This window comes from Pseudochaenichthys georgianus, chromosome 13, assembly GCF_902827115.2.
Source record: "Pseudochaenichthys georgianus chromosome 13, fPseGeo1.2, whole genome shotgun sequence".
In the NCBI taxonomy this organism is placed as follows: Eukaryota; Metazoa; Chordata; class Actinopteri; order Perciformes; family Channichthyidae; genus Pseudochaenichthys; species Pseudochaenichthys georgianus.
The window spans coordinates 17671615-17692186 of record NC_047515.1 but is presented as its reverse complement, the minus strand read 5'-3'; the positions used below and the strand labels follow the sequence as shown (position 1 = coordinate 17692186).

At 43.9% G+C, this 20572-nt stretch overlaps 1 protein-coding gene across 1 annotated transcript in view; it reads right to left on the bottom strand.

The window, feature by feature from the left end:
- Window positions 1–20572, bottom strand: part of LOC117457274 (roundabout homolog 2-like) — a 257499-nt gene that overhangs the window by 129033 nt on the left and 107894 nt on the right. Inside the window, 1 exon segment of the mRNA XM_034097247.2 lies at window positions 17996–18322. Coding sequence (XP_033953138.1) covers window positions 17996–18322 — 327 coding nt within the window.

The window sequence follows — 20572 nt, the reverse complement described above, 5'->3', positions numbered from 1 at the left end:
TGCGCTCCCAGTCTGGGGCTTTAGTCAGTTCCACTGCAGAGGGAGCAACCTGCTGGGAGAAGGAAGGAGGCTAAATAAAGGCCTGGTCAGAAAGGGCCGTTCTGGTCTAATTGAGTCCTTTGGGCCGAGGGTCCACTGATCAGAGACTTGTTACAGGAATCCGGTTTCATGGTTTCCAAACAATGAGATTTCAGAGAAGGGATTTGTAGTCCTGTGGGATTGCTTCCTAACCTTTTCTGTGATTTTTGAGGTTCTCCCTTGGTTGTCTGCCCCTGTGTACCTCTGTTTGAAATCGGATTACTATGACAATATGGAAACACTCCGGTTGAGCTCAGCAAGTGGTATTCACATATAAAACATTGCAGTGATGCTGTGAATACTGTTTGATGCATACAGTGTGGACCTTTCGTTAGATGACTAGAGCATATCTGGCTGCAGTATGGATATATCTCTTCCTCCCCATTGAACAATGATGCACGGGCTGAAGAATCAAAGATCTGAGTCAATGTTCTGAGGTACCTTAAACTTTATTCTGTCTTGTTGTCCAAATGATTAATTATAACTATATATTGTGATGTTTTTTCGAGTTTTCTGGCCAATCAGAATCAAGATTGTTGCCGGAAGTCCCCACGGAGAATAACTTTGCGGTAGAACTATTCTTTATACATCCATGGGTACAACTTCAGATAAAAATGAACACATAATGAAATGTGACCCCCGGTTTGATGATTGACAGGTCACAGAACAATGGGGGCTATCTACCCTTACCCACAATTTAAAGTATTTCACACAGACTATCTCCTCTTTGCTCTTCTCTCTGTGTGGAGCAGCAAGCTGTCAGAACAAAGTGAAAAACAAACAATGGCATAAAATATTATTAATATGTCGTAATACATCTATTTATTTTCTTCTCAGAGTGTACCAGAATGGGTAGTTTATATGTTAGTATTTCAAAAAATCTCCTGGGGGAGAATCCCCCCAGACCCCCCTTCTGGGGATGGGTTTTCAGTTCAGTTCAGCTTTGATTCCATCATCTCATTAAACCTTATTTAAAAGCATTATTTTGTTCTGTGAAGGGATATCAGGGATATATGCACTGTACTTTACTTTAATTAATATTGTATGCTGCAAAGCGTATATATTACTGCAGGATTTTTTGTTGAATAGATTTGAGTGGTTCAACATTTCGGGTCGCGATCTATTGACTAAGGAAAAAGTGGGTCCCGAGGCCTGACCAGTTGAGAACCACTGGTTTAAACAATGCACAGCTTTGTCAAAGATAAACCAAGTGAGAAAAAAACACTACAGAGAGAAAAGTTCATCAGAGGACCCTGATTGTAGAACAACAACGTTGCAACGGCCCAAATGAGAAACATTCACAGCATCCACAAAGAGATTCCTGAAAGAAAGGTCTGTTTTCTTGCTTATTCTCCCTTTCACTCTTTATCTCTCTAAACAATCCCTCGGAGACAGAAAACAACAAAGACAAATGACTTTGGCCTTTTAAAGAAGCGTCAAACCTCTCCCTCCAGTGAGCCGGGGATCCACAGAGGTGTCCGTGTTTCTTGTTCACCCCCTGCAGGAGCATTAACTAGTGGGGGATCTAGATGAGCTTCCTGTGGAGCAGGAAAGGCCAGGACAAACAGAGGCGCTGCGCTGGTTTTAATAGGCGCAATGCCCACTCAAGTGTAGCAGTTCATAAATTAGAGAGGAGTGCAAAGAAAGGAAGATGGGAGACTGAGCAAACACAAGTAGCAAACACATGACAGAGAACCGACTGCCCTCTGGACCATCACGCACTTTGGGATAATGTGACAGAAAAAGAGAGGAAGGCAAAGCAAGATGAGATATGGAATCTCATAAAATGATAGTAATTTACCAAGGCTTCAGTGAAGAAAGCACAGGAGCCTACCAACTGCTTGAGACGCACATTCAAAGCTATCAAACCCTCAAGTCTACGCTTTTTTTATGGTTTAGAGAGAAAGCGGTAGGGAGGAGGGAAAAAGGGGGACAGCAACAGTGCCTCGTCCACCTGATGCCACAACGCTGCCTTGCACAGCTTCCTTTTGTAGCCCAAAGTGTTGGACAGAGGAGTAAGGCAGACACAAAGAACAGACAGGACTCTCTGCAGGACACTCTTTGTGCCATGGCCGCTCACAGGCGGAAGGACAAAGCCGTCAGCTGCCTGGACACCTCGTTAGGCCGCTCCCCGCAGCTCTCACATGGCACGGGGTTGACTGCAGCCCTCATGCTGGGATCGGCTCACCGCTACAGTGAAGCCTTAGCCACAAAGAAATACACACATGCACGCAGACAATGTGTAACTGTGGAGCGTCAAAGACCAAAGGAGAAATATAGTGCTATAAAACACACCTGTTCTGTAGAAGCTTCAAGGCCCTCCTTTCAAAAGCCTCTTTCATGGATATTTGCTTAGGTTGTTAAAGCTGATCTTTTCAGATGCCGTCCACAACAAAAGCGCCTCAAGCCTGGTAGAGACGGCTGGGGGAAAGGGATGAGGCTCCCTTTACTTCTAATGCTCTTTTATCTTTTTACCCTTTAGAATATAGATTAAGGCTTTTTACTGAGGTTAGGTGGGTGTTGACTATATCAATGAGTTACATGCAGACCTATATTTATAGAGTCAATCGGACCAGAGCAGAGGAGAGATATGTCAATAGAGAAGTACACACTGTAGCAAACTGTATATAGTGTACATACACTGATACACACTGATACCAATTATACTTTATATTGTGGCAGTGTCTGTTCTTGATTGGATTATTAAGTCATCAACATTTCAGCATGGCTGTCAGATATGAGTTTAGAAGTAAATGACACAAAATAGTATATGACAGCTGGAAAAAGCAAATCCAAAGACCTTAAATTGATGCATGCATGCATGTCATTTGCAAAGGAATTAATTGTTTTGACATTCTGAGGTTCCATCATGTTTCCACTCACAAGCGTCCAAAGGCTGTGTGAAGCTGTTATTACTTTCACCAATAGGCGCTTCCTGTTAGCATGCCCTGGAATATTAAGTAGGCATAGTGCTTAGCTTGCTTGGACCAAGGAAAATAAATATGCCAGAATTAGTTCCAGATTCATACGCCTTCAAAAGCCTTCCACCAGTCAATGCACCAAAACAAGCCCATTCACCACACTTCAACTCGTTCAGGCTACAAAGAAAAGCAAAGCAAATGTCATATTGAAACAAATAAATACATATTCTGGAAGATTTGTGAGGGTGCTATGCATAAATGCAAAGCGAAATAACAGCCACTATCAGGGATACACATACAGCATATTGCAGAAACAGCCACACTGTATTTATGCCACACATATGTATTATTACAGTGCATACATATAATATGAATATGACATTGCAGGGTATTATTCAGATCGTGCCATGCATGCATTAGTTTTATTTTCCCTGAATCTCTGTGACTTGCTTAACTGAATAATTTTGAAGAAGCAAAAATTAAATTCAATCAATAAGTGAGTTCGATCAGACAGATCGTAAATAACCACTCATGTCTCACAATCAATGATCAGATGATACCATATGGGGCCATTTTCTGGGTGATGTCGTTCCTCTGATGTTTAATCTTTTAAAGTACTACAGTTGCTCCCTTTTAGGGAAACAAGTTCTTCATCACGCTGATAATGGCAACAAACTTACTTTCGCATTGTTGTTTGCGTTGCTGCTGTACATAGTCATGGTGTATATTCGAGATACAACATGTAGTAATTTATTTATAATGAACTGACAATGTTTTATCCCATTAAAAGTTAAACTGATGTCATTTCAAATTCTATGAAACGACACACCCTTAATGTATACAGAAATCAAACAACCATCCTCCCCCGCCACTCAATCACGGCAAGCATAGTATTTCCAGCCATTACAAGGGATGATGTACCAGAAGGTAGCAATCAGTCAGGCCCGCTTGTGGTCACCTCCCATGTCTGTGCATCCATTCCCCTTCAACATCTGTGGACTCATATGTTGCTGTGCTTCTACCTATCACTGTCTGTCCACAACCCCACCAACCACACCACACATCAATCAGCCCACCCCTGCTGCTTTTTAATCTGTTCCCACCCCCAAGGACAAGGCACGCTTCAAAATTACAGTGAAGAAAGGTCACCCCATCCAATTAGAACATCATCAGGGATGCACACTAGAGGGTCATTCCCTGAACCCTTGTAGCACATCGTAAATCCTACACTTCCCAAGGAGGAACACCCACTCTGGCAGCATTCAGACTGACTGACTGATAGCAGATGAAGAAAATGAGGTGCAAGGACGCATCTTTAACTATAATGGTGGACACGACTGATGTAGATTCTTTTTGGATTGGTACAAGGTGTAATGGCATGTGAAAGTGTCGCGATAGGTTTATTTCCTGAAGATGATCAATGTTATCATCAGTCCATGTATTGACCCTGTGATGACCCGGGGTCCAGATCAATCAGGTCTGCAATCAGGATTAGATCAAGCTGCCCTATGCATTCTCTCATCACTCTAGGAGCCTGCTATTTGCAAGGGTTTAGCCCCATAACTGGACACACATGCAGGCAGGGAAAGGGACTGGCCTTCTGGAACGAGAGAGAGACTTTTTGGATCAAAGGGTCCAATGGGATGTACCATGTGGAGACCATTGTCTTAGCTTCGGCAGAGGAAGATAAGCTAATGAGAGCAGGGTAGATGGAGAGATGGAGAAAGAAAGAGCGGTTGGGTCAGTGAGCTTTGAGCCTCGTGTGGGTTGATCTAAGCCAATTAGAGACAAGTGACAGCTCAGCGACATGTTCATGACACAACTAGACCACGGCGTCGCTCTGAGCCCCAGCACCCCGCCGTACAAGCTTGACTTGGACCCCAACACGCCCTTAACACTCCCCCCAAAATAACCCCCTACCATAACTCTCAACACTCCAGACACAGACCAAAGCCAAGGGAGAGCAGAGAGTATGTTTTAAAAAAAAAAAGATAGTCCTCTACTCTTCTGGCCTGCTTCCTCTGCTCTCCAGAAGGAAGTGGCCAGTCAAGCAGAGCTCTCTTTCTTGCCATGGTTGGCCAATTCCTTTGACATCTGACGTTGTTGAGAGTTGCTGTGACGACCTGGCAAGTCCACTGACCTTTGCCCCAGCGGTTCAAAACTTGTGAACCCGAGACGAGAGTAATCCAAAAGGCTTGATGGGGGATATGTGAAGTGAGGAGTTCCAATTGAAATGGGGGGGTTGGTTCAAATGACCACCGGCAGCTGTCATTGCTGTGTTGCCTTCTTCCTGTGAGCAGATACTGGTGCAGAGCCTGCCTTGTGTATACGAGGGGAGGTGGTGGGCCACCAGGTTGTGGGTTGTCAGGGCTCCAGCTCAGGGCTTGTGATTAATGAGAAAGGGCATCGCGCCACAAGGAGCTCAGCAGCACGTGCCACACTGGTGGTAACAACAACAACTCTTAACACAGTGTGTGGTAGTGGAGCCAGAGTCAAAACAGTTCAATAGTTAGACCATTATATTCATGTGGACAAATCTACACTCATCACCAGACATATACATGAGTATATATAATATATATTGTGCAGATGTCAACGGTTCTGTGGCACAGCCATTACGCTGAAATAGGCAATGTTTCCTTTAATGCATCTTCTCATTCACCCATGACTGAGCATAACGCATATGAAATCTATGACTGACGGTTTGGGGGAGAAGAAGCAAAAAATGCAGAGATGGAGCATGACAGGAAGGAGTGATGGGGGTGGAGGGACACTCAGCAGGGGGTGGGACAGGACAGCCCTCCGCACATCTCACGTCTGCCACTCAAGAAAGTTAATGATGCCACGATCTTGGGCCAACCATCCCCCTGCTGCACGTGAGAAAAGAGACAGACAGACAGAGAGGGAACTGAGGGTGGTGTTGCTGGCACATAGATGCATTCAAAGGAGTATTGGGGGGGAAGGGCGTGGGGGTGAAAATGGATGGTCCAAGAATATTTAAGACAATCAACACCCCAGTTGGCGACGTTGAGTGAATTTGAGATGAATGATATGACCCCCCCCCCTTTTTTCTTCCCAATCACATTGCTGTCTCCTGCCCTCATTTGCATCCTTTATCAAGTCACGCTATTTAAAAAGGTTTATGAGAATCTTGGCTAATTTGATTAGCAGTCAGTTACTACGTCGTATTAGAGGTTTCACTGCATAAAGGGAGATGGGGATGGGTGTTTTGTCTGCAGGGCTGAAATGTTATCATCTACAGCCAGCAATTTAGGGGATAAGGGGGAAACGGAGGAGGGATGGGGGTTGAACAGTGGCAAGATGCTGAGGAGAGATAACAGTATCTGTTCTTGCACTCACCAAATGTAGAAGGATTGTGCAAGGTTTCGTTTCACCAAATATCTAACCGAGCAGAATATTGCTTCATGGAGTAAAAAATACAACATATGGTAAATGAAAAGGGTTCAATGAAGTCAGAATACCAGTTTGTCATAAAGCAGGGCATGAGTTGAATCCGGTTGCAATCTAGTTTTGAGGTTACTGCAGTTACAACAGAGCTTGAGTACTATAAGAATGAATAAGCTGACAGATGCTCATATCCCTTAGCCTGTAACTGAATTATCCAAGCTTTTCCTCCTCTGACACAGGAATAACCCTGCCTTCCTGGGCTATTTCTCCTTTCATACATCTCCCAATAACACAAGGGTAACTGTATTAGCAGTGCAAGCTATAGATGCTCTCCAGACTGCCAAATGGACCCTATGCCGCCCTGTTTCCAAGTCATGGGGTCAAATGATGGTCAATCGATGGTCAGTCCGAGGTCACATTCAGAGCTGGCCAAAGGTCAGCCTATCTGGACCCAGACTAGACTAGCAACCCCCTGTACTCCCTTGACTGGAGCTAAATCATGGATACAAGCACCTTCTGCTTGAAGTCTGAAAATCTGATATGAAGAGCATTCTAAGATTTTCTCAAATGTTGAGTAGTGAAAAGGATTAATCATTAAAGGTATCATAAAAACAATTAACAATATGTCTGCAATATTTCTATTTCATTGTTAATTTTCAGGATGTTTTTAACAGAACGTAGGTTGTGTGCAAAAGGATAAGTGAATTACCAAAAACAGGCAATTAAACTAATAACACATTAGTTGCATACACTAACAACCAACTAATTGCAGATGTATCCCACTCAACATGTTTTGAATACAATTATGTTCCATAACCTCCTGCACAGCCACAGCAGCCAAATCGATATTCATGAAGCGTCAGAGTTTTAATTCATGTGTCTGTTCCACATGAACACCACAGGGACCTTTAAAAGAAAGACAGGGGAAAAAGCTAACATGTACATTTCACAGTTAGTGCCTGGGCATGGCTTATGTTGGCCAATTAAGCTGTTCTTTTTCAGCTCCATTACAACGCGGCGTCTGGGGGTTAATTTTTCCCTTACTGTGCCATTTAGGCATCAAATGTTCATCGTGCAAGTTGGACGAAAAAGAGGGAGTTTGGAGTCTGTTCCAGAGTGTGTGCAAGGGTGTGTGTTCATTGGCATATGTGCCTTTGCAAAACTTGCCTTGTGTACCAGATCAAACATCTATGGGCTGCTGTGCTTGTGTGCCTTTGTGTGTGGAGGCCTAATTTGTGCATGAAACAGGAGAGCGTTAATGGCTTTTAAAGATTGGTGGAGTCAAATGAGCACACTCATCAGTTAGCCACACACCCCTCGGTGATCACTCAGTGTCGTTAGATTTAATTTCCTATGGAATAAGAAGATCATTGTGGATCCAAGACAAATCCCTGCAATTACAACCACGCTTAGGATGATTCACTGCCATCATTTATGTCTCACTGGGTGGTGGGTACTGTTGTTTATGGCATTATTGTCAACAGCAATAATTGGAAATACACTAACCATTGTTAGTGTATTTCAAAGAATTATTAGAATTGTACTCAAGCAATATCTTCCTTAATGCTATCCATCATGATTTTCTCATCAGCACAGTAGGCAGAAAGATACAGAGAACTGCCCAGACACCTATCGAAACACATACACAATGAAACACAGGCAAGCATGGGAGGCACCTGCATGTTCGTTAATAGCTTTGCCCTGGACAGTGTAGAGCACGGGGGCCAGCAGCAAGAGGCACTGAGATAACATTCTGCTTAGCATTTGAATAGGGTGTTCTGATTTCTATTCAGTTGGCCTTTGGCCATGCTAGTGCTTAAGTGGTCTGGGCGAGTCTGTCTTGTCTCTCTTGTGCCAACCAATGTGCAGGCTCATATCTGGCCATGTGAAATGTCTGTCTGTGTGTCTGTCCGTTTGGCTGGATGAGTGTCTGGATGGTTAATAATCAGCCTGGCTAGCTGCTAATCATCATCCCAGCTGCAGAAGCAGGTGGCCACACATACCACAGCTTCCAGTCTCATTCACCATGTGATGTCATCGAAATGCACCTGGTCACAACGCTTTACACATAACTGAGAGAGCCAGATTCCCCCTACATCCCCCCTATGTGTCTCTACTGGTCCCGAAGATGAGAACCGTTGACATTTATTCTTCATCTTGTGAACTGGTGGCTGCTGAATGAACAACATTAAACGTGTTTGTCCCCTCCATCACCTCCGCCAAGCCTGGGGCGGATCCCAGAGCAGTCTAACAGGCAGAGGCAGCAGTTAGGACACACTCCACATTGAACTGGGAAGCCATTAACTCTGCAAAACACAAGGTCACCTTCAACAACACGACACAGCAGCCACCCAACTTCCTCTGCTGATAGGCCCAGTGGATGCAGCGGTGCAGTCATGCAAAGGTCAGGCTGTAAAACAGAATGGTACCACAGCTGTCTCACAAACCCCACGCTCAAACATTTGATCGTGTCACCCTTCACTTTTGAAAGTGATCAAAATGCTTTGAGTATCACTTTCAAACAGCAGGAAAGGAAATGAGAGAGGAAGGGAATGGGAAGGGGGAAAGAGGAAAGAGAGTGATTGAGGGAGGGAGACAGCAGAGACTGGATGATCAGGTTACAACTCTGGTCTGCAGCTGTTGAGGGCTCTGGTGGCTGATCGGTGTCCCTTACAGCAAATGTAATTCTAGCCAAACACAATATCTGTCCACGCCATCGGGAGATCACCAAGTCATAACACATCCGGGGCCACCATAACTCTGCTGTGGCCTAGGGCTATGGGAAGCCTGGTAACAGTTTAAGGGACTGTAAAAAAACAACTATTTTGGATTAAATCAACATAAAACTTGCAAGAAGGGAGGACCTGATTATGTTTTTCTTTCCAAGCCCACAAGGCTGGCAAAGTTCTACACCATGAACTCTCAACTTCCTATGGCCAGCTTGGAGTGTATCCCATGTATTCCCCTCTAGTCTCCTACTTCCTCTCCATCCACACAGTTCAGTTGAGAATCTAATGAAGCTGAAATGCTATGTCTCCTATGTTCCCAAAGGGCTACTTTAAGCAGGAACTGCCATTAATGTTTGCACAACTAGAAAAACATCCACAGAATACATTTAGCTTAAGCATGTTTGTGCACATTTGTGTGAGTGTGTATGCGTACTTGCTTGTAAGTGCAGACTAGCTCAGAACAACATGTATTCATCGGAGTGCCGGTGTGCAGTGTGACAGTCGTAACCCAAAATAAACTGGCTGCATCTGGGGTCGTGACCCTTCCACAAGATCAGTCCCGAGCAGTATGTGGCACCTTTGTGTTGCACAAAGGCATGTTTGTGTGTGTGTGTGTGTGTGTGTGTGTGTGTGTGTGTGTGTGTGTGTGTGTGTGTGTGTGTGTGTGTGTGTGTGTGTGTGTGTGTGTGTGTGTGTGTGTGTGTGTGTGTGTGTGTGTGAAAGTAACTAAGGAAATAATGGGCAATTGAACCAGTGCAGAAATAACGCAACATTCCACATGCCAGAGGGTAAATCAATTCCAGCGACATTCGATTGAAACCCATATCAGCTAGCGCCTGAACTTCAGCGCTCCACCCTGTCACCTCCTCCCCGCTCCATATGATGGATTACCATCTCTGGCAGTCTCGGAGGGTCGGAGAAAGAGAGAGAGGAAGGCTGGTGGGGGAGGTCAGTCACTACAGGGACACATTCATCGGAGGGCAGCGTTGGGTTAAGGAATTATGTCTTGACAGAGATCTAGGGAGGATAGGAGAGGGCAAAGGGTTCTCCAGGGGTCAGAGGATCCAATCCCGACTGGACTCGATGGCAAGCCACCCTAAGAACGCAGAGTCCACAGGGATTTCACTCAGGTCCACATTTTTGGATTCGTTTTATTATCACTCACTACTCCCTTTGCCCACATGTCAGCAAATGGAGTGGTATCAGATATAATCATCTGAATGCTGCTAAAAAGCACACCTGTGCAGTCAATTAAAATAGACTTAGAATGTAAATGTGTTATCTACACACAGGCAGAAGGATGGATTAATAGACTGATAAAGTTAGGGATCTTCGGGAAGGTAATTTGATGATCAAATTAAATCTACTTGCTGAAAAATTGAAAGCTACATGGGGCCTGAATTAATTAGAACCATAAGTCAATATCAAAATAGAAATCAAAGAACTAACCACCCATGGAAGCAGGAGCCTCTCAGCGTGTCTGTGTTTTAAGGCTGATCAATATTCAGCCTGCAGACAGTTTTCAATAATTTACAGCTCAGTCGGCATCCAAAACTGTCTGATGAGAATAAAAGAAGTGGCAAGGCAGGGTAAGTTTACTTTATAGCTTGTCTGAATGTGTTCACTTTTTAAAACAATTCTGCCAAGCCGGTACAATTCAGCGACTCCATTTCAATGCACATTTTATATTTGAGTCACTGCAGAGCGAGCACCCACGGTTTAAAGTGCTGGCTGATGTGACATGTGAGGTTGGAGTGGGGCAAGGAGAGAAGTGTAGGCGAAACACTGCCAGGAGAGACAAAGCAATAGCCCTGCATTGTCAGAGAGGAGAGGCCATCAATAACAGTGTCACTATAAAGAGAGAAAGAGGGAGAGTTTGAAGGAGCCAGAGTAGGGTTTATAAAAGGAAACACAACAAAACCCGGTGCGACGGGTGCTTCATCTTGCCGGGCACTAATGGGCGTGAGAAGCGGCTGGCTCAGCATTCTGTGCTTGACGGCTCACTCCTTTTCTGACGGGCTATGGCATCCATGACGGAGTGCCACACACTTGTTTAATCCAGTTTATACACTCGAAGGTGAGACACAATGGTCGGAGTAGAGATGGAGAGAGTGAGAAAAAAGGGAAAGAAAGAGACTGATAAAGGATTGAGAAACATGGTCAAAGGTCATCCCATACTTGGATCTTATTATGTGCTGCTCCTTCTCACCACACGTTCCATCTCTGTCCTCATGTCTCGCTGCACTACTCTATTATTGCTGTCATTATTCAGCTGTAGAGATCCACAGTTGATGTGTGCTCTATTTCCCATCTTCAACACTATACCTGTTCCCACTGAAGGTACGAAGGCAACACAGATGGGCTTTTTTCCCTTGGTGGAGCTGGGGAGGTCAGAGCTGGGACACAAGGCCCGCTGAGGATAGTAAAAGTGTAGTCTCAGGACTTATGTTTGTGTGTGTGTGTGTGTGTGTGTGTGTGTGTGTGTGTGTGTGTGTGTGTGTGTGTGTGTGTGTGTGTGTGTGTGTGTGTGTGTGTGTGTGTGTGTGTGTGTGTGTGTGTGTGTGTGTGTGTGTGTGTGTGTGTGTGTGTGTGTGTGTGTGTGTGTGTGTGTGTGTGACAGTGAAAGGTCAGAGTGCTGGTAGCGACTGCAGCATGTTGCAATGATTTATCTTCCTGTTTAAATAACTGCAGGACAGTCTCTTTCGATGCATTGCAGGAGTCTCGTAGTGGCGGGAAACTTCTCATTGACTTTGGCCATCTGTGGCTAATAAATGTGAGAGAGCAATCTACATGCTGCTGTGGAGAGCTGGTGAGAACTGTGTGTGTGTGTGGATGTGGATGTTTTTGTGTGGCCATTGTGTGAGTAAATCCCAATAGATAACAACACCTTTTTACGTAGGTCAGCAAACTCCAGCTGCACGGACACAGAGCTGACACATTTAATCAGGGATTTCTCCACCCTCGCAGTTTATCGGGGGGGGGTGGGGGGTGGGGTTATTTCTCACACCCTCGCCTGCTCTCACCATCTCTCTTATCGCAGGGCCACATGTTCACCTTTTTCGGCATCTTGCTTTTTTTCCAAATCACTTAGCCTTTCTGCATATAACTCGGCGACCTTTAGCAATACATTTTAATATTCCTGGAATATTTACAAGTTAAGTATCTTTCCAATATTGCAGCTCTATAAAGTGAGCCAATACAGTGCCAAACATATAAAACACAAACAAACATATTTAATCAAAAATGAGACGGTGCTCAGTATTCAAGACTGCGTTTGATTTCCTAACTGTAGCATGCGTCATTAATGTGTTGGTAATGGTTGCATTGTTGCTGCTTCTTTCATTAACCTTCATTATTTCTCAAGGACTTCAGCGCAGATTAAACCTCAGCCTACCGGGGTTTGTGTGAGCGTGAGGGCAGGTGTTTGTGTCTGTTGATCGTGTGCTCACTATCATTCCATTTTCTCATCTCTGCAATGGAGTAATGAGTCCAGATGAGCTTCTGGAAGGCTCTGCAGTGCCGCTCAGCCTGACTCCCCACCTGGCCGGCTCCTCCTGGCCTGCCCCTTTATTAGCTTCCCCTCATGCTGGACACAACAGGAACAGCTTGGTACCCTCCTCCTCTCTTCACCACTCACACTTCTCCCAACTCTATTTTCTTGCTAATTACCTTGTTGTACGAGCACCAAATGCTACCTAACGATTCACTTAATTGCAGAAGTGGTACATTAGATGATATCAAAGGACCTTTTTAAAAGTCATCCAATCCCATTCCAAGCGGCATTTAGAACTAAACCAAGACATCTGTTTCATTTCTGTGTCATTTGCATTTTTAAAGGTTACAATCTGAGGGAAGTGGAAAAAGATACAGATCTACACCTGAAGATGATGTGTGTTGGTTCGTTAGCAATCCCTCTCTGGCCAGATACATTAAATACACAGATAACAACCATGTCAGAGGGTCTGAGTCACAATACTCAATTATAAGTGCAACCTGTTCACTCTCAACACCCTCCACACACCCATGCTACATATCCACCTGGAAAAATAGGGCTAATTAAAATGTTCCTTGAGATCCTTTCGCCCCAGGTGTGCCTTGTCACCCTTACATATACAGAGATATCCGCTATGCTAGCAATTTATTCAGCAGCGGTGGCTGCAGCTAGCATTTTGAACCAGGCTTCACAATGATTTATGAACCTGCTCATTGACCTAGTTTATGCTGAAAAGAGAAAAGGGAGCACATCTCCTCCTATATGCGGCATATTCATCCCACGGAGCTGGCCTGCAGTCAGTTTTGGAGAGCATGGCATGTAGAATGAGATTAGAGCGTTCAGATACCCTGTAGGCAACGTGTTTACAAGTTTCCTATCTTCTGAAGTACAGGACAGTGAACAACACCTATATGAAATGTGTTCCCAAATGCAAGCTATGTCCAAACATTATCCTCACACTCTTAGATAACAGAGGGCAGCTCATGCTCTTGCCTTCCCAGTTGTGAACAATATCTGTTCAACATCCAACACTTAAAGGAGACAAGTGGGAAGACTAAACCCAGTAACAGCACAAGTCCTCCCAATCTGGCCCACATTAATAATGCAGAGGCACCTCTCAGAGGCCTCTTCCCCTTCTTCCTCTCCACTCCACCTTTCCTCCTCTTACAGAGAGAGTGGTGCCCAGCTTGATGTCCAGCATGCAGCCGTGCCGCTTTGCTCAGTGCACACCGAGTTCAATCCATTTCAGAGCCGCAATTAAATTATCTCGCCAGGGTCCTGCTCAACCACTCGTGAACGGGAGGGAGCAAAGGTGTGTTCAATATGTGGGAGGGAGAGGGAGGGAGAAGACGAGGGATGTAAGGGGGGGGCATATCATACACACAATCCCAGTTCAGCATGGATATAGATTTAAATGCTGCTTTTTCCTGTGCGATTAGCTGTGGCTTAACAATCACTAGACGGATGTCAGGACCTGATAAAGCTAATCACTGCAGTAAGCCAATGCTGCGGGATTCAGTAGCCCACCCCACCTTCTGCTCCCCCAGCCCCACTGAAGACATGGCGAAAAAAGGAAACAGAGAAAGCCTAAGGCTCTAAACTACCGAGCATGGAGAGGTCCATAAAATCTATAATAGCCTTATATCTGGAAAAACAAAAAATATATAAATAAATGGTTGTTGAAATGTCCAAGAAATTCATATGATATACTTTATACATATCATTACATCAGTATTTGATCTACAATTAAACAGCCTATACAACTGTATGTCAGAGGATGTATAGTTATAAAGTGAGGGGGTGCACCTCCAACTATGACAAAATAGCTCTATGGCAACAATAATGGCGCTGTGCTGATTCTGTCCATTCTGGTGCCTGAGGCCAGACACTTGATTGGTTCAGACTCCAATCTTGCAGATCAGCTTCAGGACATTCCCGCTTAATATCCTTTAAACTACTTGTCATTAAAGTTGAAACAAGTCATTCAAATCTTATTGTAATACCCTTCAGGTATATTTCCTTTATTTTTCCTCGTGCCCTCAATGCACTATATTGCCTCTAAACGCTATGATCCATCCATATTCAAAATGTTTTTATGAACAATACTCTACTTTGATAAAACCTAATTTCACTGTCTGTCACGACATAATCAAGTAAAATAGTGACTGTCCTTTTTGAACTGCACTTGACCCACCAGCACAACCATTTCCTTCACCGACACTCCATCAGTCAGGCCAAGACTGCTGTCATTCCCAAACATGTGGTCAGGTCAGGTCAATAGAAGCTCAATTGTGTGAGGTAATGTAGAGCCATTTTCGTTTTTGTTTTGTACATAGAATTGGAAGATCGAACACTTTGATAAACAATTAAATGTAGATTGGGAGTTGGTTTAATTTTCTTTTTTTATGATTCTTTAATGTGGAAGGGTATTTGGGTTTATGTACAGTACAGTAAGTGGATTGATGAAAGGAGACAGAATAATGTCTTATTTGGAGCCAAGGATGTTTTTTTGACAGAAATAGCCATGGTACATTTCTTTATCCCCGTTTCCCAATAGTGTGGCCGGGGACTTTTGCCCTGGTCCTCTCTCTATCAAACCCAGTATTGCTTATAATACCAATCATTAGGGATGTCCCGATCACCTTTTTTTGCTCCCGATGCGATTCAGAACAGATAACGGCTGGTCATCCAACGCGATAAATTCAGCTATCTTGGCTGTTATTTTTTTGTCCTTTTCACTGTTCTGGGGCAGTTTCTCTTTCCTTTTAAAAGTCTCTGAAATTGTCGGTTGTTTCAGTGCCGTTACCTGAGTGGCCGCTGTGTATTCGTCGTGTTGTTGTTGATGTTTGTTTCTCAGGTGGCGTATTAGATTGGTCGTGTTGAACGTAGCTCTGTTCTTTCCACCACGCGGAACCTCCACCTTGCAAACATTGCATCTGGCTGTTACACTGCCTTCGCTTTCAATTTTATAATACTCCCAAACTCCTGACATTTTCTCTGTCCCGACTCCCGAGTCACCAGCTGAACGTAGCCTCTCGTTAGCTTACTGCTACTATTAGACACTGCGCCCACTCTTTTGCCAGATTTGAGAGAAATAAGCAACCAGGTCTGAAAACAAGCCCAAAAGAAGCAACACATTCTTTCACACACAGTGACGTCACGAGCTACCCACAATGCAACGCGCGCCATATATATATAAATACGCCATTTTCCTGGAGGTGCTAATATCCTGGAGGTGCTAATATAAACAGCTAGCTAAAGTAGCCAGGCAGAGCGCACTAGGTTTTTTTTCTGAATTAACGACCGAAGAAATCGCTGCATGTCTTCGGATTACATCTCTGGATTTGAGGGGTGTGCTCTAGGTCGTTACCAGCGTAAACTAGAGCTGTGTGTGTTGTCGGATTGCCCTTACAGACTGCCTGCAGATGTATGGAAAAACGAACCTTGAAAGTGGCCTTCGTCGATTTTGGCTGCATCTACGTCTAATTTCTGGAAACACCAGGTGAATACCCCACTTGTCACAATAATATTATCATGCCATTGCATATATGTGGTATTTTAGAGTTGACTAGATATTGATTAAGGCAATAGACTTTGATATTCTGCTTGCACCTCGCGTGAAATGGCGGATACCGGAAGTACGGTGTCGCACTCGGCCCAATACCCGTATGTGTGTGTGAAAGAATACATGATGTTGTGTAATTTTAAACCAAAACTAAGGCCTCAGGATGACTTTAAGATGCGAACATGGTAATTTTTGTTTTGCAACATTAAATAAAATAATAAAAATATTTTATATTAAAAAAAAATTAAAAATTAAAATGTCCGATCCCCGATTTTTTTCTCCCGATTCCGATCTTTTGAAAATCACGTGATCGGCTCCGATCCCCGATCACGTGATCGGATCGGGACATCTCTACCAATCATACATGTTTTCTTCACCTTCCTTATCCCCTTATCTGCAGGTTTCCTGACCCCTCACCTTAAAGCCATTCATGGAGTCGATGCCTCTATTCAACCCCCTCTGCTCCTCGACCCATATTACATGAGAGAGGGAGAGATAAACTGAAAAGAGAGGCTTAAAAACAGTATGAGAGGGGAAAAATAAAATAATCTGGAGTCTTCATACATTTTTCATGAATTTTCATTTAGACTGGGAGAGCCCTCTTACAGCAATCGATAGATCAAGCTGCTGTCACGCAGTTAGCACCTGGGGGCAGCTGGGAGGCCCTCAGGAGGGCAGGGGACTGAATCCGAGGCAGAGACCAACCCCCCCCCTTCAACACACTAAGTCCATTTCCCAAGGATAACACACCTAAATCCCATTTACTTCCACTGATCATTGTAATCACCTTATAAATTATTTTACAGGTTCTCCTAAAAACATAGACAATTTCTGCAGTTTGTTTGTATGTTCACAACAAGTCTGGCTAGCATTTGGCTCTAATAATGACTCCACAATGACTTAAGTTCATACCTACTGCAAAATGATACGTGAAGCATCCAACAACACATTTTATAGTGGGATTATCTCATGGACCTTGTCCCTGTTTGAGACACAGGACGCCCCAGGTAAAACAACAAAACGACACAAAGACTTTACACTCCACCTTATGGGCAGTTGAGGTGCCTAGGAACCGCTTCATAGGAAGCCCAGCCTGAAGCCTGTGGGGGGGGGGGGGCTCATCTTCAAAGGTAATTTGATCCACAGCTCAGGTTCTGCCTGTCAATGTTCACCAACACAGTCCAGGCAGCTTGTGTCAAATGTCCCACAGGACTTTGATCTGTGCCTGTCGTTCTACCCCCACTCACCTGTGGGAGACCCATATCTACCATACCATCATGTCCCTCTCATATAGTCTGAGTGTCTGCAGACCACTTCAATAAAACTCCCTTGAAGTAAAAAAAAGATCATATTTAATTAAAGTGCTTGCTGGAGAAATACTCTGTACAACTAATTATTCCACCAAACTCAACGTGAGAACACCTCTGAGCTTAACTGTGCCTTTAAGACATACAGGAAATGAGTGCAGTGTTTTTATAATAATAGAGAGCACAGAAAGCAAGATGAAGTCAACGCTTATAAAAAGGGTCATTTCAGTTTCCTCAAAGAAATTACTGATTTGTTTACTGTTATTCCCTTCAGTAGGGACGGCACTTTCCATTATGGATAAATGGAAGAAAGGGATAATAGATACTGCTGACAGGAAATGTTAAAATTGTACCTCTTAATTCTGTCTTGTGCTACATGTAAATCCAGTCTTTCCATCATCAGGAAGCAGATGATTTTTTAGTTGAATTAAATACGCAAACAAATTTGAATCAATGCCACAAAGAAATGAAGAAGAACCAGGAGAGTGACTCACATGCTACTTCCAAAGAGGCGTTGCGGCTGATGGCTTCTCCCAGGTAGTTTCGGGCCACACAGACGTAGGCTCCTTCATCCGGCTTGCTCCGTCGTCCATGGACGATGCGCAGAAAGAAGAGTGAGCCACTGGGCAGCAGCATGCGGTGGGAACGTGGGTCGTCTTTGTCCGTTTCCACCCGCTCTGCATCCTTGTACCACTCCACTGTCGGGGTTGGCCGTCCCTCAGCTTTACAGTTGAGGGTGGCGGGCTCCCCCTTGGAGACGATCAGGTCAGAGGGGTGCTCCACAATCCGGGGTGGGGAATCCTCCTGGCGCAGACGGGATCCTGGGGGAGAAAGGAGAGATACAATTAGTCATAGAATATTAGCGTGAAGAATTTAAGCCGAATTTTTCCGATTTGAAGTCAGAAGCATCTGCCATTAACCTATTAGCTACCAGACCGCTGTTTGGAAAATAGGGAAAAGATAAGGGTTACATTAATAAAAAACAACTCAAAGTAGCAGATTACATATCCTTCCTAGCTAAACCTCAGGATAATACAGAATGAGCTACAGGATGTTGCAGTTGCGCATTGTTAATTCTTTTAAATTAAATTTGTAATAAAATGATGTCAAAATAATATTATAACTGCCTAGATGTGAATATTTGTAAGCAAAACTATGAATACATTGATTAAAAAAAATGCACTAAATAAAACAACTAATTTGTAACTGAACAATGATCTGCATGCATTACAGAGCGCAGCTGCCGAAGAGGTTTTCTTTTGAAAACTGTATTTATTCAAGTACTTGACCGCAACTACTAACTGCTAACAATATCCTGTGTTTCTTACTAGCTGTCTTCAAAATGAAACAATACAACTCAAGGAACAAAACTGTTTTAATAACTTGAATTAACAAACTAACATTATTTATTTTTTTACTCAGTGCCATCGCTATGCAGAACTGGATAAACAGTGGTAAATGGATTCATCACTCCAACTAAACCAAAAGCTTTCTTTGTTTAAAAGCATTTTAAAGAAACATATAGTGGACCCTTTAATCACGGTTTCAGCCATCTGCTCTTCTCACCCCAATATGCTGAGGCTTGTTGGTAAGTGGACCCACGGGTGAACAGTGAGTGTAGACAGTCATCTTACATCTAAACTAATACACATACAAATCATATGTTTGGTTTTCAGCAAACAAGTACACTGTTGTAGAAGTGTACATGTGACATGAATATGAATGTCAGGGTTTAGACTAATGTCAAATGCTAATCCCCTGTGGCTGAAAACCTTTGCCCACTCCCTTTTATTAGGGCTTGCAGTGGGTGAGCGTTGGGGTCTGGCAGCTGAGATAATGGTCCCCATGTCAGAGTGCTCTGTGTGTCTGTGACCCAGCTCTTAAACATGGAGATAAGAAGCTGTAGGCCACACACACACACACACACACACACACACACACACACACACACACACACACACACACACACACACACACACACACACACACACACACACACACACACACACACACACACACACACACACACACACACACACACACACACACACACACACACACACACACACACATCACAGAGGCCCTGGGAACCATGCAACAATCGAGGAGTTTGATCCAGCATCAAAAAAATCAAAGGCACAGCAAAGGGAATAGGGGATAAGGCAAACTTTTCCAACAGCCTTTCTTTTATCCTCTTTCCTTTGAACCACGTTCAATACCCCATCAATAACTCTTATTCCATTGGCAGCAAAATATTAACCAGCCAGTGTTTTTTATTAAGTAGAGTGCTTGGCCCTTTGTCTTAGAATTAGTTGTTGCAGGTGTGCATGTGATTGAGCTGAGTTGATGACTCTGCCCTTCCACGGGGCAGTGCAGTGGGGTAATGGGCAATGCCTGCTGCACATAAGAGCAGCGTACCACATGAGCCTTTGTGCTTATGTGAGGGCTAATTTCAACATGGAATGAAGGCAACACCGTGGTGGCTTCAGCTCTTTGTTTTCCTGGCTTTGCACATGTTCCACTACCCCTTAGACTTGAATCTCGAGGGAAAACTGAGACACGCCATACTCTGGTCTTTTGTACTGATCAACACAAAATACACTTCAAAGACTCTTGGTGTGCACACAGACATACATGCACACACACTCTGTTTAAATGTGCACTAGTCCACTAGTTGTCTGGCATCAAACAGTGGCATATTGACCCCGGAACAGGAGGTGGTCTGTTCTCTCTTCTTCCTAATTTGGGCTAATTCCCTCCATTTCCCCGTCATTGATTAGTGATCAGGCCTGGTGTCATCCTCTAAGTGGGGCCAGAGACAGGGGTTTGTAGGAGGGAGGGGGTAGTGATATCCTGATATCCAAGTGCATGATCTAATCACAATGGTATTATGTGAAAATCTGAAAATAGACTATTGGAAGTGTAACAAAAAAACCTTTAGTATGCTGCTGTTGCTGGCAGTCTTTACAAAATTATTTTCAGCAGTGGCTCAAGCAGTCTGTTTCCCTGTCAGCACAGGGGCAGAGGGGCAACTTTGTATTCTGGCAGTAAGTGACCTAATAAATGAAGCA